This window comes from Myxocyprinus asiaticus, chromosome 32 (genome assembly GCF_019703515.2).
Source record: "Myxocyprinus asiaticus isolate MX2 ecotype Aquarium Trade chromosome 32, UBuf_Myxa_2, whole genome shotgun sequence".
Taxonomy (NCBI): Eukaryota; Metazoa; Chordata; class Actinopteri; order Cypriniformes; family Catostomidae; genus Myxocyprinus; species Myxocyprinus asiaticus.
In genome coordinates this window covers 10158320-10177881 of record NC_059375.1, presented here as the reverse complement: position 1 = coordinate 10177881, position 19562 = coordinate 10158320, and the positions used below count along the sequence as shown (strand labels likewise).

Genomic DNA, 19562 nt, shown 5'->3' with positions numbered 1-19562 from the left:
TCCAAGCCTGACTAAACTTTGCAAAAACCTATATCCAATCTCCCAAAACCATGTGGAAAATTTGTCATGGTCTGATGAGACCAAGATTTAACTTTTTGCCCAAAATTGTAAAAGGTATGTTTGGCGCAAGAACAACACCGCACATCAGCAAAAGAACACTATATCCACGGTGAAGCATGGTGGTGGCAGCATCATGCTTTGGGGCAGCTTTTTTTCAGCTGGAACTGGGGCTTTAGTGAAGATGGAGGGAATCATGAATAGTTCCAAGTACCAGTCAATTTTGGCACAGAACATTCTGGCATCTGCTAGAAAGCTGAAAATGAAGAGATCTTTCACCTTTCAGCATGACAATGATCCAAAGCACCCATCCAAATCAACAAAAGAATGGCTTCAGCAAAAAAATATTAATGTTTTTGGAATGGCCCAGCCAGAGCCCAGACCTGAATCCTATAGAAAATCTGTGGGGGCACCTGAAAAGGGCCGTACGCAGGAGATGCCCTCGCAATTTGACAGATCTGGAATGTTTTTGCAAAGAAGAGTGGGAAAATATTCCCAAGTCAAGATGTGCCAAGCTAATAGACTCTTATCCAAACAGACTGAGTGCTGTAATAAAATCAAAGGGTGCTTCAACTAAGTATTAGTTCAGGGATGTGCACACTTATGCAGTTAGGTTATTCTAAGTTTTTTAGTTTTTTCTCTGAAATGTGTCACTTTGGTTTTCAGTGGCATTGCATAGGTTGTAATTTTTACATTAAAGGTGCAAAAATTCTGATATGATTTATCTTTGTTTAATTTTTTTACATCACAAAAACCAGCTGTTTTAACAGGGGTGTGTAGACTTTTTATACCCACTGTATGTAACAAAAAAAAAAAAAAAAAAAAAACACTTGTGGAATTTAAATTTGTACATAAATCCTCAAATATATGAACTCTAATTGTATTTGATCATATATGGCCATATATCAGATTTCAATATCAGACAATGTATTAATTGCAACAGGCATAATTATTGAATTTTTAGTTTACAGATTTATTAGACTCAAGTCCCAAGATGGGCATGGCGCCGCGGGACACATCGCATGGCCATCACGCCAATCTGTCACCGCCTCTTCAGCCCTTGGACCGACCTCACATTTCTACGGGTAGGCGTTCCCCTAGAGCAGGCCTCCAGGAGCGTCATGGTTACGAAAGATGCCTACAAAACGGGCTGGGGCACTGTATGCAATGGGCACATAGCCGCCGGCTCATGGACGGGCCCGCGGCTACATTGTCACATCAACTGCCTCGAGTAGCTGGCAATTCTGCTCACCCTGCGGAGGTTTTCGGCCGTTGATCCAGGGCAAGCATGTGTTAGTTCGGACAGACAACACGGCAATGGTAGCATATGTCAACCATCAAGGCGGTCTGCGCTCGCATTGTATGTCACCCGCCATCTCCTCCTTTGGAGTCAGCAGCACCTAGAGTCGCTGCAAGCCACTTACATCCCAGGCGACCTCAACACTGCAGCGGACGTTACCCTCAGGGGAGAGTGGAGGCTCCACCCTCAGGTAGTCCAGCTGATTTGGAGTCGATTTGGGCAGGCACAGGTAGACCTGGTCGCCTCCCAAGAATCCTCCCACTGCCCGCTTTGTTACGCCCTGACTGAGGCACCGAGCTGGCCCCCTGTAAATATGCATTTCCCCCAGTGAGCCTACTTGCGCAGACCCTGTGCAAGGTCAGGGAGGACGAGGAGCAGGTCGTCCTGTTAGCACCCTTCTGGCCCACCCAGACATGGTTCTTGGACCTCATGCTCCTCGCGACAGCTCCCCCCCCCCGGTGTATTCCCCTGAGGAAGGACCTTCTTTCTCAGGGACAGGGCACCATCTGGCAGCCATGACCAGAACTCTGGAATATCCATGTCTGGGCTACTCTCACGTAATCCTGCGACTCCGACCGGGCTATGTGCCCAAGGTTCCCACGACCCCTTTTAGGGACCAGGTGGTGAACCTGCAAGCGTTTCCCCAGGAGGAGGCAGACCCAGCCCTGACGTTGCTGTGTCCGGTGCGCGCTTTACGCATCTATTTGGATCGCACACAGAGCTTTAGAGACTCTGAGCAGCTCTTTGTCTGCTTTGGTGGACAGCAGAAAGGAAGCTCTGTCTCCAAGCAGAGGAACGCCCACTGGCTCATTGCGCAATAACAATGGCATATCACGCCCAGGACGTGCTGCCCCTGGCAGGGCTATGAGCCCATTCTACCAGGGGTGTAGCGGCCTCCTGGGCCTTGACCAGTGGCGCCTCTCTAGCAGACATTTGCAGAGCAGCGGGCTGGGCAACACCCAATACCTTTGCGAGGTTCTACAATCTCCGGGCAGAACCGGTTTTGTCCCGTGTTGTGGCACGCACAAGCAGGTAAGTCCAGGACAGCTGGCCGGGTGTATCGCTTGCGCATAGCGCCTTCCACCTCCCCTGAGCTGAAGACATGCGCTGTTGACTCCCAGTAGTGTTCACAAACTGTGTTCCCTGGATGATTTCCTCCGAACCCTGTGGCAGACGAGTTTGCGGAGAATCTCACTGCCGGCACAGTACATGTGCTAACTAAGCCCTGTACTGGGGTAGGTGCTCCACATGTGGTGGTTCCCCATAGGTAACCCCATGCGACGTATATCTTCCGCTAATTCGTTTCCCTGTTGGTAAACTGCATCTTCTTTAGGCAGAGGCCCCTTTGCCACAGTCACCATGTTTGTAGAAACTCCTCCCCATAGGGTAGGACCTACCATGGAACTTCTCCACATGACAAATTTCCGACAAATTTCGGCAAGACCATGTGACATATTTCCAATCAAAATACCCCCCCCCTTTTCGGGCGGGGTGTGGTCTCCGCGGTGTCTTCCCCTTGGGAGGGACACCCCCCCGACGTAGACCTGGTGGCCCTAGTCATTTAATTCCTTTTTTTTGCGGAGAGGAAAAAAATAAAAAAGAGGATAAGAGGCCACGACTGGGCTAGCCTGTCTCTATCTTTTGGGCAGTCGACTTGTCCCCAAAGGGCCGATCAACACTCATAACAGCATTGGGGGAGGTCTGCCCGTCACACACCGCCAGTTCATGTAACACAGTTCAGCCAGTTGCGGCGTTTCGTATAGGGACCCCTAGTGTCACTACATCGACACAACGTCGAGTGAGTGACAGATAGGGAATGTCCTGGTTACTTGCGTAACCTCCGTTCCCTGATGGAGGGAATGAGACGTTGTGTCCCTCCTACCACAATGCTGAACTACCCGTTGAAATGGCCGGGACCTTGTCTCGGCTCCTCAGCACAAAACCTGAATGAGTGGTTGCATAACAGCTCCTTTTATACCTGTATGTCCAATTTTCATTGGCCTTTTATCAAAGACCAGAGATGTTTCGGGCTCCCAAGAGTGACCCCTAGTGTCACTACATTGACACAACATCTCATTCCCTCCATCAGGGAACGGAGGTTACGCAAGTAACCAGGACGAATTTCTATAAAAAAAAGAAAAATTATATAAAAAAAAAAGTATTTCAGAAATATCCTCAGGTCAAGCACAGACACTTAAACATTATTAATTATAACTTTATTTACATAATGCCAAGAAAATTAACATTATGCCCAAGAGTATGCAAGCTAATAGGGGTCTAACATGAGGGTGTCAAATTTTAAGTTAATTTTGAAATTTTTTAACCACCAATTAAATCTGTAATTACAAAAAAGACTGTCTTTTATGTGTTATGAGCGAGTTGAGTTGACGTTGAGAGAAATTTCCCTGTTAGTCAGTGTGCAAGTTTCTTTGAAGACATCCTGCATTGTCTCTCAATCAATGATCACTCGGATTACTACTACACTACAGCTGAGAAATAGAGTTAAACTAACAGCTTCAGCATTACTGGCGATCACAGCTGAGAGTTGTGACAGACTGAGTATTTACACACGCTAAGGGTGCCTACCTGATCCCTGAGTTGGGAGAAGGCACAAACTTTCAACATGACGGAGAGAACGCTTTCTGTTTTGGTATCAAAATAAAAGTTCCCCAAGAAATATATAAGAATGAAACTGGCATCCTCCATTTTTTCTCTCTGACAACAAAACACTTGATTGTGAGAGAAATGCTCATATGATAATTCCGATAGCACGTATGGCAGCATCATTGCAGGATCAGAATGTATTAGTACCACACTATAGCTTAGGAATAGAGTGAAACTAACAGCTGCAGCATTATTATTCATCACTACAACAGATGCAGCACACACATGTCCTTGTTAATCCAATAACTTGTTAGAAACAGCCCAAGCCATTATTACTAGTTCTAAAATAGGACTGGGTATTGATACAAATTTTCCCGATTCGATTCAATTCCGATTCACAAGCTCTCGATTCGAGAACCTTCTTGGCAACCCTTCTAGGCACAATTTGAAAACATTCATTTTACAAATGATATCATCAATTTGATATACAGATTGAGTTTTTCATCAAACTGGACACATTTTAGCTTTTGAAACATTCAAATTCAGCCTATTCCATCAATTAATGTCTTGAAATTGCATATATTATGTTGCATATACAGTCTATTTTTGTTACATGTTTATTGTTTACTTGCACAATTTGTACTATTTTCAAGTATTTACAATGGTATGTAGTACACTTGTTAATCTGTACTGTCTCTTTAAGACCTATCGGACGTGCATAGTTTCTATAGCACATCCATGTTTGATTAGAATTAAATGTTTCTTTTCTTTTTCTTTTTCTAATCAACATCTGACTGTAAAGAACAGAAAGGGTATCAAAAGAGACATTATTCAATGACATATGGATCCGTGGATCTCGTCTTTGGACACACAGAACGAGTTAAACCAAACTTATAAATATCTTGGTGCTAATAAGTTCTTCTCCACTATACTACTCAATCACTGGTGAGTGAAATCTCAACATTTACAAGCCGTGGCTAATCGTAGATATTTTTAGTTATATAGTGCGACATTTGGTCACATATGTGAGTGACTGACTTGCATTATAGAGGGTTGTCACATAAAGTGAAAGATCGATCTTGGGATTTAACCCTTTCGCATGTCCGATCAAACCAGTATGATCTGCATTAATGCTGCTGTTTACCAGCAAAAGAGGGACAGAAGTGGTTGTCATAATGAACCAGCTGCTCAAATAGTCTTTTCAACATAACAATATCTTTAGTTTTAAATGTTACACACATTCAAATGATCACTAAATAAAAGTTTAAAGCTGTAACAGTCAGAGTGCACTGTTCTGATGCAGCGTTGCGACCATGTTTTCTGATGTCAAACAAAGAATATACAAACTAGTTAGTCCAGTTAAGCCTTCTCCCACTCCATCCGTCACTAATTCTAACCACTTCCGGTGCTGGGAAAGTGGAAGGGCTAGGTTTTTAGAACCTTCTTTGCTTCTATCACCAACTAAAAAACCCATGTTGCCTTGCATGGGATCAACATGGTGGCGCGCATAGCCGGCATGCGCATGTGCATTCACGATCACAATTTATTTATAATAATCAATCATTATAAACTTCTAAAAACCACATTATATGTTTGATAATATAATATGACCTTCAGTGCACCTGCTGTGATATAATCTGTCCTCCAGTACATCTGCAGAAGGAGAACAAAAGAAGAACAAAAGTGCTAAACAAGAATTCACCTCATTAATTGCTACATAGTAGCGTGGCTGCTGAAAGCGTGGGGCGTTGTCATTGCGATCCCGTACAACTATCCGCACCTCGTGCAGTATCACTGTGCCAACAAGCTCATTAGTACACTGAACCTGCACCACAATGGACTGAATGTAGGAGGGTGGCTGAAGGAGAAACAGAAAACGAGAGATCAACCTGTTAATTTGCATAGTGCGCATGCAGCAGACCAACCGAAAAATGACCACTTGCTTATAGCCCATTACAAAGTGTTATATTCTGTGAACAAATGGTTTCTCAGCTAAGAAGAACTTTTTACAATTATAATTCTGCCTGACCCAAAAATCGATTTAAACATTTAATGGAATTGATTACATGATACGCTCATTAATCAAATGAATCACAAATAATTACATACATCAATATTTGTAGAGCAAATAATTCAATGGCATACATTATTTTAACAGATGAGTAAAGCATTCAATAGACATTACAAAAAGTGGCTTTAGAAGTCATTATATAGTTTGTTTATATTCCCATATCATTGAACATAAGCCTATCATTGGCCTGCAGTTGAGTTTTTCAATGTGTGAGGTAGACTTCACTCTGTTTACTCAAAACATGAACTTGTAATCAGTTCCATTCTTTTGTACCTTATCCTGTTTTTCAAATGAAAATGTACTAAATTACAGATCACTTTCAACAAAGTAATCACAAGAATGTTAAATTTATGGGATAATCACATCTCGGTCTAGAAGTCGTCCAGTGCTGTTTAGATACAGCCGTTTTCTGACCGGGTCCAGGATGACCCAGTAGTCATGGTTGTCTCGTAAGGATAAAGAGATGGTGCGATCAGGGTCTTCTGCTCTTCCATTTATTTGCATGTTCTCCACCAGAAGAGTTCCTGCAATGATAAATGAACATTTTCATTAGTTCTGTACGTTATTTAAAAAAAAAAAAAAAAAAAAAAAAAGCCATTGTGGGATTTTTCCCCATAATTTATTTTAATATTAACTAAAAACAGAATATTTGCTTATTCTTGCCAAATTCATATAAATGCAACTGCACATATGCAAATATAATTAGACACAATAAATCCTCACATTGACAAAGGATTTATTTATTTATTTATTTATTTATTTCAGAAGGAACAGAGGAGCTAGAATTGCATTTCTTAAAAGAAATAGCGGTGCTTCGAAGGCAGCAAAATTATAGTGTTAAAGTTTAAGGTAAGTTTGGGATTTAGCCTACTTTGTGTTAAATTAAATCTGAAGTGAGTAACTTTTTCAGTGTTAAAATACTTTCTCCTACCCCAGCTTAATATGCAGAGACAGCTGTAAGTAAGCCATTTGTATTTTCATTTTCTAAAAATTGTAAACACGGTCTTTGTGGTGCTATAAAAATTCCTCAGTTGTTTTGTGCAGCCCGCCAGCCTGACACAACAAAATTGACTCAATGGCATGAGCTGGGGGAGGGATCTGTTTGATCAATGGCAGATCATGGGGGCGTAATTGAAAAACTGTTTGAAAATAAATGTTTATTTTTGCAGTTCCATACAGTGGCTTCAGTTTGGATTGCAGAATTATTTATTTAGGGTTACGGGCTGAAAAACTGCCTAACTAGAATGTTTGCAACCTAGTCTCAGAATGAACGTTAACGTCATGGTTACTTGTGTAACCTCTGTTCCCTGATGGAGGGAACGAGATGTTGTGTCGATGTAGTGACACTAAGGGTCACTCTTGGGAGCCCGAGACACCTCTGGTCTTTGATAAAAGGCCAATGAAAATTGGCGAGTGGTATTTGCATGCCACTCCCCCGGACATAGGGGTATAAAAGGAGCTGGTATGCAACCACTCATTCAGGTTTTATGTTGAGGAGCCGAGACAAGGTCCGGCCATTTCAGCGGGTAGTTCAGCGTTGTGGGAGGAGGGACACAACGTCTCATTCCCTCCATCAGGGAATGGAGGTTACACAAGTAACCATGACGTTCCCTATCTGTCACTCACTCGACATTGTGTCAATGTAGTGACACTAGGGGTTCCTATACGAAACGCCACAACTGGCTGAACTGTGTTACGTGAACTGCCGGTGTGTGGCGGGCAGACCACTGTGTGCCTCGTAGCCAGCACACCAGGTCAACACGTAACCTCCCCCAACACACTGGGGGATCTGTCAGTACAGAAACTCACGTGCAAAAAGGTTTTGATATCGAGATTGTTCAAACGAAGATCGCGATTCAACAGAAAATCTATATTTTCACCCAGCACTATTATAAAGTGCCGTTTCTGAATTACTAACGGAGGCTTTGGCGCAGGTTTCATACTAGCAATGGTAGATCCTGAATCTATCTCAAGTAGTTCCACACACAAACTTATAAATAAGTTTTTCCCTACTTATTTATATACTTGTTCATTGAACTGTTGAATAAAGGCAATATCACACTCACAATCGTACTGTCTTGTCCTTCTATCAGCACGGCTATGATCACCTGCGGCACTCAGCCATTGCCGAATCACAGCCGTGCTGATAGATGGACAATACAGCACTCTTGATCCTGTGATATTGCTTTAATAAATTGCCAGTTTGTAAATTTAGAGGCAAAAATGGCAACATCCACTCAAACCAAGGTAGTGAACTTTTTTAAATGTTAAATTAATTGCGATACTGTGCTAAAATAAAAATAACTAATATAATAATAAATGTTAATATATGTTAGCTTAATATTTTTATTCAATATATGAAGACTTATTCTTAAATATATTAAGAATAAAATACAGTACTGTGCAAATGTCTTAAGCACATTTGGCGTTTCAAAAAAACATTTGCTTTAAGATGTGTCGAAGAAATATAAAAAAAAAAAAAAAAAACAGAATATCAGTTTTAGATCTCCAAACATTCCTTTTGTAAATAGAATACAACAAAAGTAGCCCTGAAACAGATGGTATGGATGTCATCAATATTGTCTGGGATTACATGAAGAGACAGAAGCAATTGAGACACACATAGAACAAGTACCAAAAAAAAATAAATAAAATAAAAACCTGGGTGCAAGTCTACCTAGGAGAATTGGTGCTGTTTTAAAGGCACAAGGTGGTCTCACTAAATATTGAATTCGATTTTTTATTTTAAAAAATAAACTTTGTATGAAGTTAATTATATATATATATATATATATATATATATATATATATATATATATATATATATATAAAAAAGAAAGAAATCTTGGCATTATTTTTGAAAACATCCTCACTATACAACATTTTTATGCCTAAAACTTTTACCCAGTACTGTAAATGATGGGGGCATGCACTGCATAGTAGGAATGTCCCATCTAAAGAAACTGCAAAAGTGACACATGGAAAGTTCATTACATCTGCAGAAGGAGAATAAAAGAAGAACAAAAGTGCTAAACAAGAATTCACCTCATTAATTGCTACATAGTAGCGTGGCTGCTGAAAGCGTGGGGCGTTGCAGGTCGACACGTAACCTCCCCCAACATAGTTATGAGTGTCGAACGGCCACATGCGGAGCGCCTACCCCAGAATAGGACTCTTAGTTAACACGTGTACTGAGCCGGCAGCGAGTCTCTCCGAAAACTCGACTGCCACAGGGATCGGAGGAAGTCAACCAAGGAACCAAGTTTGTGGAACCTTGTGCAAGCAATACACCCGGCCAACTATCCAGGCTTATCTGCTTGTATTGTTTGCCACTACCTGGGATGAAACCGGTTCCACCCGGAGGTTGTAGAACCTTGCAAAGGTGTTGGGTGTTGCCCAGCCCGCTGCTCTGCAAATGTCTGTTAGAGAGGCACCCCTGGCCAGGGCCCAGGAGGCCGCTACACCCCTGGTAGAATGGGCTCGTAGCCCTACCGGGGGCGGCATGTCCTGGGCGTGATATGCCATAGCTATGGCGTTAATGAGCCAGTGGGCAATCCTCTGCTTGGAGACAGTCCTTCCTTTCCGCTGTGTACCAAAGCAGACAAGGAGCTGCTCAGAGATTCTAAAGCTCTGCATGCGATCCAAATAGATGCATAAAGCACACACCGGACACAGCAACGATAGGGCTGGGTCTGCCTCCTCCTGGGGCAGCACTCTCAGGCTCACCACCTGATCCCTAAAAGGGGTTGTGGGAACCTTGGGCACATAGCCCGGTCGGGGTCTCAGGATCAAATGAGAGTAGCCCGGACCGAACTCCAGGCACGTTTCACTGACAGAGAACACTTTCAGGTCTCCTACCCTCTTGATGGAAGTTAGCGCAGTCAGGAGGGCAATCTTCAAGGAGAGTGCCTTAAGCTCAGCTGACTGCAAAGGCTCAAAGGGGGCTCTCTGTAGAACCTGAAGAACTACAGAGAGGTCCCATGAGGGGACGAGGCATGGTCTGGAGGGATTCAGCCTCCTGGCGCCTCTCAGGAACCTGATGATCAGGTCGTGCTTACCATTGACTGCGTCGTGGTGTGCTGCTATGGCAGCAACATACACCTTCAAGGTTGAAGGGGACAGCCTCCCTTCCAACCTCTCCTTCAGGAAGGAAAGCACTGATCCGACTGCACATCTCTGGGGGTCTTCCCGTCGGGAAGAACACCACTTAGCGAACAGATGCCACTTAAAGGCATACAGGCACCTCATAGAGGGGGCCCTAGCCTGAGTGATCGTGGGAGGATTCTTGGGAGGCGAACAGGTGCACCTGTGCCTGTCCGAATTGACTCCAAATCAGCTGGACCACCTGAGGGTGAAGTCTCCACTCTCCCCTGAGAGTAACCTGCTGTGACCCGCAGGGCGAGCAGAATTGCCAACAACTCGAGGCAGTTGATGTGCCAATGCAGTTGCGGGCCCATCCACAAGCATGCGGCTGCGTGCCCGTTGCAAACAGCGCCCCAGCCCGTTTTGGAGGCATCCATCGTGACCACGATGCGCCTGGAGACCAGTTCTAGGGGAACACCTGCCCGTAGAAACGAGAGGTCGGTCCAAGGGCTGAAAAGACGGTGACAGACCGGCTTGATGACCACGCGATGTGTTCCGCGGCGCTATGCTCATCTCGGGACTCGAGTCTGAAGCCAGTGCTGAAGCAGTCTCATATGCATCAACCCGAGCGGGGTGGCCACTGCTGAGGATGCTATATCAAAAGAATTTCAGTGGAACTGCTGTTTTCTGTTTGAACAACTTCAAACAGGCCAGCACCGACTGGGCGCACTCGTTCGTGAGGCGCGCTGTCAAAGAGACCGAGTCCAACTCCAAACTGAGGAAAGAGATGCTCTGAACCGGGAGGAGCTTGCTCTTTTCCCAGTTGACCCAAAGCCCTAGTCGGCTGAGGTGTGAGAACACCAAGTCCCTGTGTGTACACAACATGTCCCGAGAGTGAGCTAGGATTAGCCAGTCATCGAGAGAGTTGAGAATGCGAATGCCCACTTCCCTTAACGGGGCAAGGGCTGCCTCGGCGACCTTCGTGAAGACGCGAGGATACAAGGACAGGCCGAAAGGGAGGACCTTGTACTGATACGCCTGACCCTTGAATGCAAACCGCAGGAAGGGTCTGTGTCGAGGTAGAATCGAGACGTGCAAGTACGCGTCCTTAAGGTCTACCGCCGCCAACCAATCTTGATGCCGGACGCTCGCCAGAATGCGTTTTTGCGTCAGCATCTTGAACGGGAGTCTGTGTAAAGCCCGGTTCACTACTCGCAGGTTCAAGATTGTCCGCAAACCACCGCGTTTTTTCAGTACGATGAAGGAGGGGCTGTAAAACCCCTTCTTCATCTCGGCCGGAGGGACAGGCTCTATCGCACCCTTCCGTAGGAAGGTGGCGATCTCCAAGCACAAGGTAGCAGCATTTTCGTCCTTCACCAAGGTGAAGTGGATACCGCTGAACCTGGACGGACGCCTGGTGAACTGAATCGTGTAGCTGAGTCGGACGGTCCGGACAAGCCATCACGACAAATTGGAAAGCGCAAGCCACGCATCCAAGCTCTGCGCGAGGGGGACCAAAGGGACAGTCTCGTCGGACGTACCAGCGGTTGGGGCCTCGCGGTGGGGCGGAGCTCGAGGTGTCACACCATGTCGTAGCCGTGCTGAGTTCAGGGACATCGAAGTACTTACCTGGCTCCTTGTGACCACCCCCGGAACAGCCTGGGATGGGGGTGAAGAGGCCTGTCCTCGTGACCCGTGGAGACTGTCACATCGGGGGCGGATTTGTGCCACAGCTGGGAGCTCTGGGGTGGAAGACCGCCGCTGGAGCGCCAAACCTGCCAAATAGGGTAGTGGACGGTGGTCGTGATGATGCCGTGCACACCAGATACGTGACCCAGGGAACAAGGAAACCACTCTTGCTGAACTCTTGGGTACTGCAGCCACTTGGGCATGCAGCGCAATTAAATGCAAAGGTAACAAAAAGATTCTCCTCCCAGCCCTCGACCGGGGGATGGAGTGGTCTGTTTACCAGCTCCAGAGCAGCGGCTTTCGTCGTTCCTTGGTCACCCGTCTCAGGGGTGCTTTGAAGCCTTTCACGGGTTCTTGGTGGCCGCGAGACGGGTGGCATCTGCTTCCTGCGGTGGGCTCTATACTGGGGCCGGGCCGAAGGGGCAGGCTGCGGCGGAGCCGGTGCAGTCACCGCAGGGGGACGCCCTTGGCGACGAGCAGACGGGATGCGGGATCTTGAGCCATGCCGGGGCAGAATATGCCGGATAGCCTCTGTCTGCTGCTCCACTGTCGAGAACTGCTGGGCAAAGTCCTTGACGGTGTCGCCAAATAGGCCAGCCTAGGAGATGGGGGCAGCAAGGAACCGTGTCCTGTCGGCCTCACCCATCTCGACCAGGTTGAGCCAAAGGTGGTGCTCCTGGACCACTAATGTGGACATCGACCGCCCGAGAGACCGCGCCGTGACCTTCGTCACTCGGAGAGTGAGGTCGGTTGCCAAGCGCAGTTCCTGCATTTATCCCGGGGCGGAACTACCCTCCTGCAGTTCCTTTAGCACCTTGGCGGACTTGTAGGAGAGCCATGGCATGCAGGGTGGAGGCGGCTTGTCCAGCGGCACCGCAGGCCTTGGCCATCAGAGACGACGTAAGCCCACAGGCCTTGGACAGGGGCTTTGGGCACCCGCGCCAGGTGGTGGCACTCTGCAGGCATAGGTGCACCGCGAGCGCCTTTATCCACCGGGGGATTGCCGAATAGTCCTTTGCCGCCCCACCATCGAAGGTAGTGAGGGCGGGGAAGCTGAAAAGATTGGGACCGGGCAGTAAAAAGTGCCTCCCATGACCTTGTTGGCTCTTCATGCACTTCCGGGAAGAAAGGACTGGGGGCGTGGCGTGGCTTTGAGCGGCGCCGCGAGCCCAGGAACCAATCATCGAGCCACGAGGGTTCAGGGAAGAGTGGAGGGTTCCAATCTAGCCGACGCTCGTGGCTGCCTGGGAAAGCATGTCGTCATCTCCGTGTCAGCCTGTGACTGAGCAATATGACTGCCCAGCTGAGGCTTCCGCGTCCGAGTGGACGAACTCGCTCTCCGATGCTGCGCTCGAGAGCTCATCACTTTCGCGGGCTCCGAATAAAAGGTTGAACTCGCCGTGAGACAAGCTGGCGGACTCATCCGGGAGCCCGATCGGGGCAGACGAGCATGCTGAGGAATGGGAGGTCCGTGGGGGGATACCCGGCAGAGGCGGTCCCATTGGGGTCCCCAAATCGCCCCCAGTGCTAGCCGCACTGGCCTCATACCTGTGGGTAAAAGGACTGAGGCGGGGAGCCTCTGGGGTGGCTTGCTTTCTTACGAAGGCAAGCCACGACCGCATCATTGCCATGGACATGTCCTCGCAATGAGTACATGACCCATCCACGAACGCTGTCTCCACATGAGCAGTGCACAGACACGAAAGACAGTGATCGTGACCGTCAGAAGGCGAGAGATAACGATCGCAACCAGGAATAACACACAAAGGAAAGGCATCTTTAAAAAGACGTTCCGTGTGTGCCGCTCTTTTAGAGAAATATACTCTTTTAGAGAAATATACTCTTATTTCTGCCGAAGCGCCCAGGGGCATTCTCTGCAGTGCACCAGTGCAGAGGAGGGAGAAGTCACTGAAATGCGCCATCAGATCCAGCAGAGGTGAATGAACAGTTGTGGGAATTCAGCTCAGTGAGCATGACCGTTCGGCTCCGAAGAGAAAATCTGAATGAGTGGTTGCATACCAGCTCCTTTTATACCCGTATGTCCGGGGGAGTGGCATGCGAATACCACTCGCCAATTTTCATTGGCCTTTTATCAAAGACCAGAGTTGTCTCAGGCTCCCAAGAGTGACCCCTAGTGTCACTACATCGACACAACTTCGAGTGAGTGACAGATAGGGAACTAAAATTAAAATATTTTTTTTTTTTTTTACAAATTTAGTTTTACACCCCTTTTTCTGTTTTGCTGCAGTTTCCTGGTGAAATTAACACTAGAGGCACTACAAAAATTTTATGTTTTATTCACTTTCACACAAATCACAGATACTATGGCTGTTTATGACTTTATAAACACTTATTTTTTTGCTCTATTACTCACACACTGCTGTTATCAAATATCAAAACACTTTTACTCAAACACATCATTTGAAAAATGATACGTTTAAATGCTTGTAGTACAGATCCTCCTACATTTACATGCTTCACATGGCTTACACACATCTGGAGAGGCCACAAAGTATTGTGAGGATGCTTTTAACTTCTCAAGTGCCACTCTGGCTGGCTGAGAAGCTCTCTGCGATGCAGGTGGATCAGGACCTTGTGGCATGGTTTATAGACTACCTTATGACAGGTCGCAGTATGTCAGGTTGAAAGGCTACGTGACAGATGTGGTGACTTGCAATACTGGTGCATCGCAGGGACCTGTATTGTCACCATTCTTATTCACTCTCTACACCTCTGATTTCAGTTTTGATTCGGGAACGTGTCACTTGTGAAGTTCTCAGATGACACCTCCATTGTCAGCTGTATTACAGATGATAAGGATGAGGAGATTAGAGATCTGATTGAGACCTTCATAGGATGGTGCGAAAGTAATCATCTTCAGCTCAACATTGGAAAAACCAGGGAGCTGGTGGTGGACTTTTGACATAGTAATAGGCCCCTCATTCCTGTCACCATAAGAGGAGAGGGAGTAGAGATAGTGGATACCTACAAGTTCCTTGGGGTGCAACTTAACAACAAATTGGACTGGTCAGACAATACTGAGGCCCTATATATGAAAGGGCAGAGCAGGATGTCCTTTTTGAGGAGGCTCAGGTCTTTTAATGTGTGTACTAGACTACTATGTTTATACTGCTGTAGTGGCAAGGGCCAGTGTTATCTTTTTTGCTGTGTCTTGGGGGGGCATAAACTGGTGAGGAAGGCAAGCTCTGTGGTGGGGATAGAACTGGATAGTGTAGAGGAGGTGAATGAAAAGAGGATGAGAAGAAAGCTAGAAGCTATTGTGGCCAATCCATCACATCCTCTTTATGGAGGGGGGTGCCATCAGCTATTAGACTCTATAATTCCACAGTAGCCAATATCTCATCTCTCTCCACTGACTTGAGTTGCCGTACCACAGACCACCTTCTAAAGGACATGTATATGTATGTAATTTAGTGATTGGAAGTAGTGGAGTATATACAATATTGAGTACTTGCACATGTATATATTCTTTTTATTAATATTTTAATGTTATAGTTTTATTATTTTATTTATGTCATATTTTGATTTTACACTTATTATGGATTTTTTCCCCCCATTCTGTTATCTGCTCATACTTATGCTGTTGATGTGTCAAACTAAATTTCTCCTATGGGGGATCAATAAAGATCGATCAATCTATCGATCTATCCATCCATCCAACCATTCCAACATGATTAGCTTGCGAGGTAGTTCACACTCAGACTCGGACACGAGCCTCGAGCTCAGCCAATGACACTCGAAATGAAAAAGTGCCATAGACGTGACACAGAATGACGTATTTGCTTCAGTAAATGTGCTTTTCATGTCAAAATTGCTTTTAAAACACTATCGGTTAGGTTTAGGCATATGTTAAAGGAATATTCCGGATTCAATACAAGTTAAGCTCAATCGACAGCACTTGTGGCATAATATTGATTACCACGAAAATTTATTTTTGACTTGTCCCTCTTTTTCTTTAAAAAACACAAAAATTGAGTTGACAAGGAGGCACTTACAATGTAAGTAATCGGGGGCCAATTTTTGAATGTTAAAATACTCAGTGTTTCAAAAGTTTAGCCACAAGACATAAACAATATATGTGCTAACATGATTTTAGTGTGATCAAATCACTTAATAACCTTTTCTGTGTAAAGCTATTACCAATTTTACAACTTCGTTGCCATGATGATATAATATCAACAAACCCTAAAATTACTGTAAAAATGACAATATAAACAACATTACTACTCAAATAATACATGAGTTTTAACAGAAGAATTAATGTAAGTACTTTCATAAAATAAGCTTCACATTTTTGCCTTTAAACCCTCCAACCCTTACTTCCATTGAAGTGTCTCACTGTAACCTCGATGTTTGCTTTTTTAAAGAAAAGGACGGATGAATCAAATACATTTTAGTGGTATTCAACATTATGCCAAAAATGCTGTCGATTGAGCTTAACTTGTATTGAACCCGGAATATTTCTTTAAGGGTAAAGATGTCTGTTTTTCTTCACCACTTATTTATCTTTGTGAACACTACTGGTTGGGTTTAGGCTAAAGTTTTAGGTTAGGGAGGTACGTTTTACTTATTTAAACATCCATCTAATACTGACCTTAAAAACCATGTCTGATTATGACACCATTTCACTTGCTTTTGGTGCTGGACATTTCACTGGGAAGCTGCAGCAAAACGTGTAATGAAGCATGTAATTTTGATTTGCAAAAATATTAACATTGTCACGTTAATTTCAAAGAGTAATATAAATGCCAGCACTGTAATTAGAGAACTAAGATTTATTCAAGCATTCTTTCTATTTCAGTATGAATTTTGTAGTCCAGGATCATTTAAAGTACACCTTAATCACCTTCCTGTACCTGTTACTGTACACTGTAACAGAAAAAAAGAAACCTTACACCAGAACAGCCCATAATAACATTTATACTATTCTTAAGTCTCTTGCATCTCAGATTTTGCTCCTGAGAAAAAGACCCCATGTGTTTCAGAAGAGACCTCAACAATGTCTCATACTGCACTAAGTTAGCCAACATCCAAAAATCTGCAATCAAAAGATATTTTAATATGAACTCAAATATTACTCATCAACTTCTTCCAAGACCAATTATCTGAGCTACACTATTCACATTATACCTCTATACCAGCATTTTTCAAACTGGGGGACATGCCAGAGCATGTCGGGGGACACAGAGAATGATGATAAATAAGAAAAATAAAAAGATAATTAAATGTTAAAAACAAATATTGCAAAGATAAATGAAAATTATTATTAATAATAATACCAAATATATTTTCAGCTTACCAGACCTTAGTTCTGCCTCTGTTCATTCATACACATATTTTTCCAACGTAGACGTGCTTTAACAAGGGAGAAAACTCACCATTTGCCCGGTAAATTTTTAAAGGAACTGCAGTATAATAAATGGTTTAAATCATATTAAAAGAATGATAATCTGATACCTGCTGGCGATGTAAGACACATGAGAAAATCAAATGACATATAAACTGTCAAATAAAAACAACATTTGTGACTGTCATGTGTATTTTGTTGGTTCCTGTTTTTCATGTCTTTTATTTTGACATTTCTAGTTCCTGTTTCATGTCATGTGGTTCCCTTGTCATGTGATTTCATGTTTCCCTCCATGTTCATGTGTCTTGTTTTCATTGGTTGATTGTCTTGTTATCTTGTTTAGAGTTCTTTGTGTTTATTGGTTATCACTGTCATGTGTTCTCCCATGTCATGCAATTTAACCCTCATATTTCCCATGGTCCATTGTCAGGTATTGTTGAATGTAACTTTGGTAGTGTTTTCAAGTATATGTCAAGTTCATGTTTTTTTTTTTTTTTTTGGGTGTGTTTACGTATGTAGTTAGGGTTTTTGGATTTCACTTTGTTAATACATTTGCACTTGGCTTCTTTACGTCATTGTCTTCGTCATTTCAAGTGCCAGCAACAACGTTACAGTGACTTATGTCTGTGATATTTACCTCAGTGGAAAACTTTCCTGCATAAGTTTATCTAGGATAAATAAAGGATTTCCAAGAACTTTTTGTAGTGACATATGTGGAAAATCTGAAAATATGTAAACAAAATCTGAATGCATCCATTATAAGTTAAACGTGAGATCAGGTTGACTTGTCTTCATGTTTTTGTGATAGGTACAGTTTCCTGTAGAGACAGAGGCTGGCTTTATCACAAATATAGGCTACGAAAACAGCTAAATAATTCTATTTTTATGAGGACAAAATACAATATAGTTTTAATAAAGATAATGAAAAAATAGGTTTCATTTTATTAATAGAAATATTATTAGTATTTATAGCCATTATTTATGCTCAACAGTGAATGATGCATTGTCAAATGAGTCTGTCAGACTGAATTGAAGGCTACTGATCATCATTAGAGAATTCCTCCAATGCATGGAGTATAATGAACTTTGATAATATAACACCAGAGGCCAATAACTGATAAAACTTCAAATAAATGGCTAGAATGTACTGCTCGATTTTAGTGGAAGAAAGTTTTTTTTTTTTAATTTATTTTTATTTATTTATTTCACATTTAACCTTATTTATAATTTACTTGGCTATTGTATAGGCCTATAGATCTACTCTTAGTCAACAATTGTCACATTTGTGTCCATTTTAATGCCTCCAAAAGGAACTTTTGTGAGAAAGTGAAAAGAAAGTCATAAAAGAGGACTCCATTAAATCTCCTAAGCTATATAAAAAAGAGCAACCTCTGAGCAATGTTTGTTTTTCCTGAGAGTGATCTCATACATGAATTTGACATTTCATACACAACCACATCCGCAGCTGCCAGTCTGCCAGCTTAAGAATACATCACATGAGCTACAACTACATTCAAAGCAAGACTGTGTAATGCACATCAGATCACATTCACTGCAGCCTTGGAATTTCAAACAATTGCAGGAAATTATATATTATGCTGATTTGTTTTGTTTGATATGTCTGATATGTATTGTTATTAATTTGAGTAAGGACAGCTTATGATTTATTGATTTTTTTTTTATTATTATTTTACACTATTCATAAGATAATCGTTGAGGAATACTAATGAGGTGGGGGAATAACTCAAAAAAATGGATGAGGTAAAGGGGTGAAATGAGGTCCCGTGTCACTGAAGACCCAAGGTATTAATTTTATTAACTGGTTTGTTCAACATAGCTTTTGTATGGCTTCTGAGCCAACGTCCACACTAATTCGTCTTCATTTGAGGCGCATATTTTTCTCTATGTTTTGGCCAAAGTCTTTCTAGCAAGTCAGTCCACTGTCGGCCGTATTTGGAACACTCTAGGGAGGCTTTTTTCAGTCATGAAAGTGCAGCTCCTATCTACTTGAATGGGGAAAGACTGAAATCTCCTAAACGGTTGGTCAAGATTACAATCAAAGAACATATTTCAAATCACACTGGAAAAAACACTGGAATCATAAATTATGCTTCTTTACCTCAGATTACACTAAAAATGCCATTTTCATGGCTTGTATAGCTTATGCGCATGTGCTTTGTTGAGTTGATTGACAGGTGATGTCTCTATCTCAAAGGTGACTGGCTCATTACAATAGAAGTGGCCCATCTCTGTTAAATAATCTCTAGTTTTGGCCTTCCGTCCACACTGAGATGGCGTGTTTGAGAGTGAAAACTGAGCTTTTCAAAAATGCTCTCCCAAGAAGATGAATTTGTAAACGATGTCTTTGCATTGTAGTATGGACAGGGCAA

General features: G+C 43.5%; 1 protein-coding gene across 1 annotated transcript in view; it reads right to left on the bottom strand.

The window, feature by feature from the left end:
• Positions 1-19562, bottom strand: part of LOC127422864 (protocadherin-15-like) — a 427222-nt gene that overhangs the window by 323989 nt on the left and 83671 nt on the right. Inside the window, exons 6-7 of the mRNA XM_051666673.1 lie at positions 6396-6556; positions 5664-5819 (exon numbers count right to left, since the gene is read on the bottom strand). Of these exons, the coding sequence (XP_051522633.1) occupies positions 5664-5819; positions 6396-6556 (317 nt within the window). The remainder of the gene's footprint in view (positions 1-5663; positions 5820-6395; positions 6557-19562) is intronic.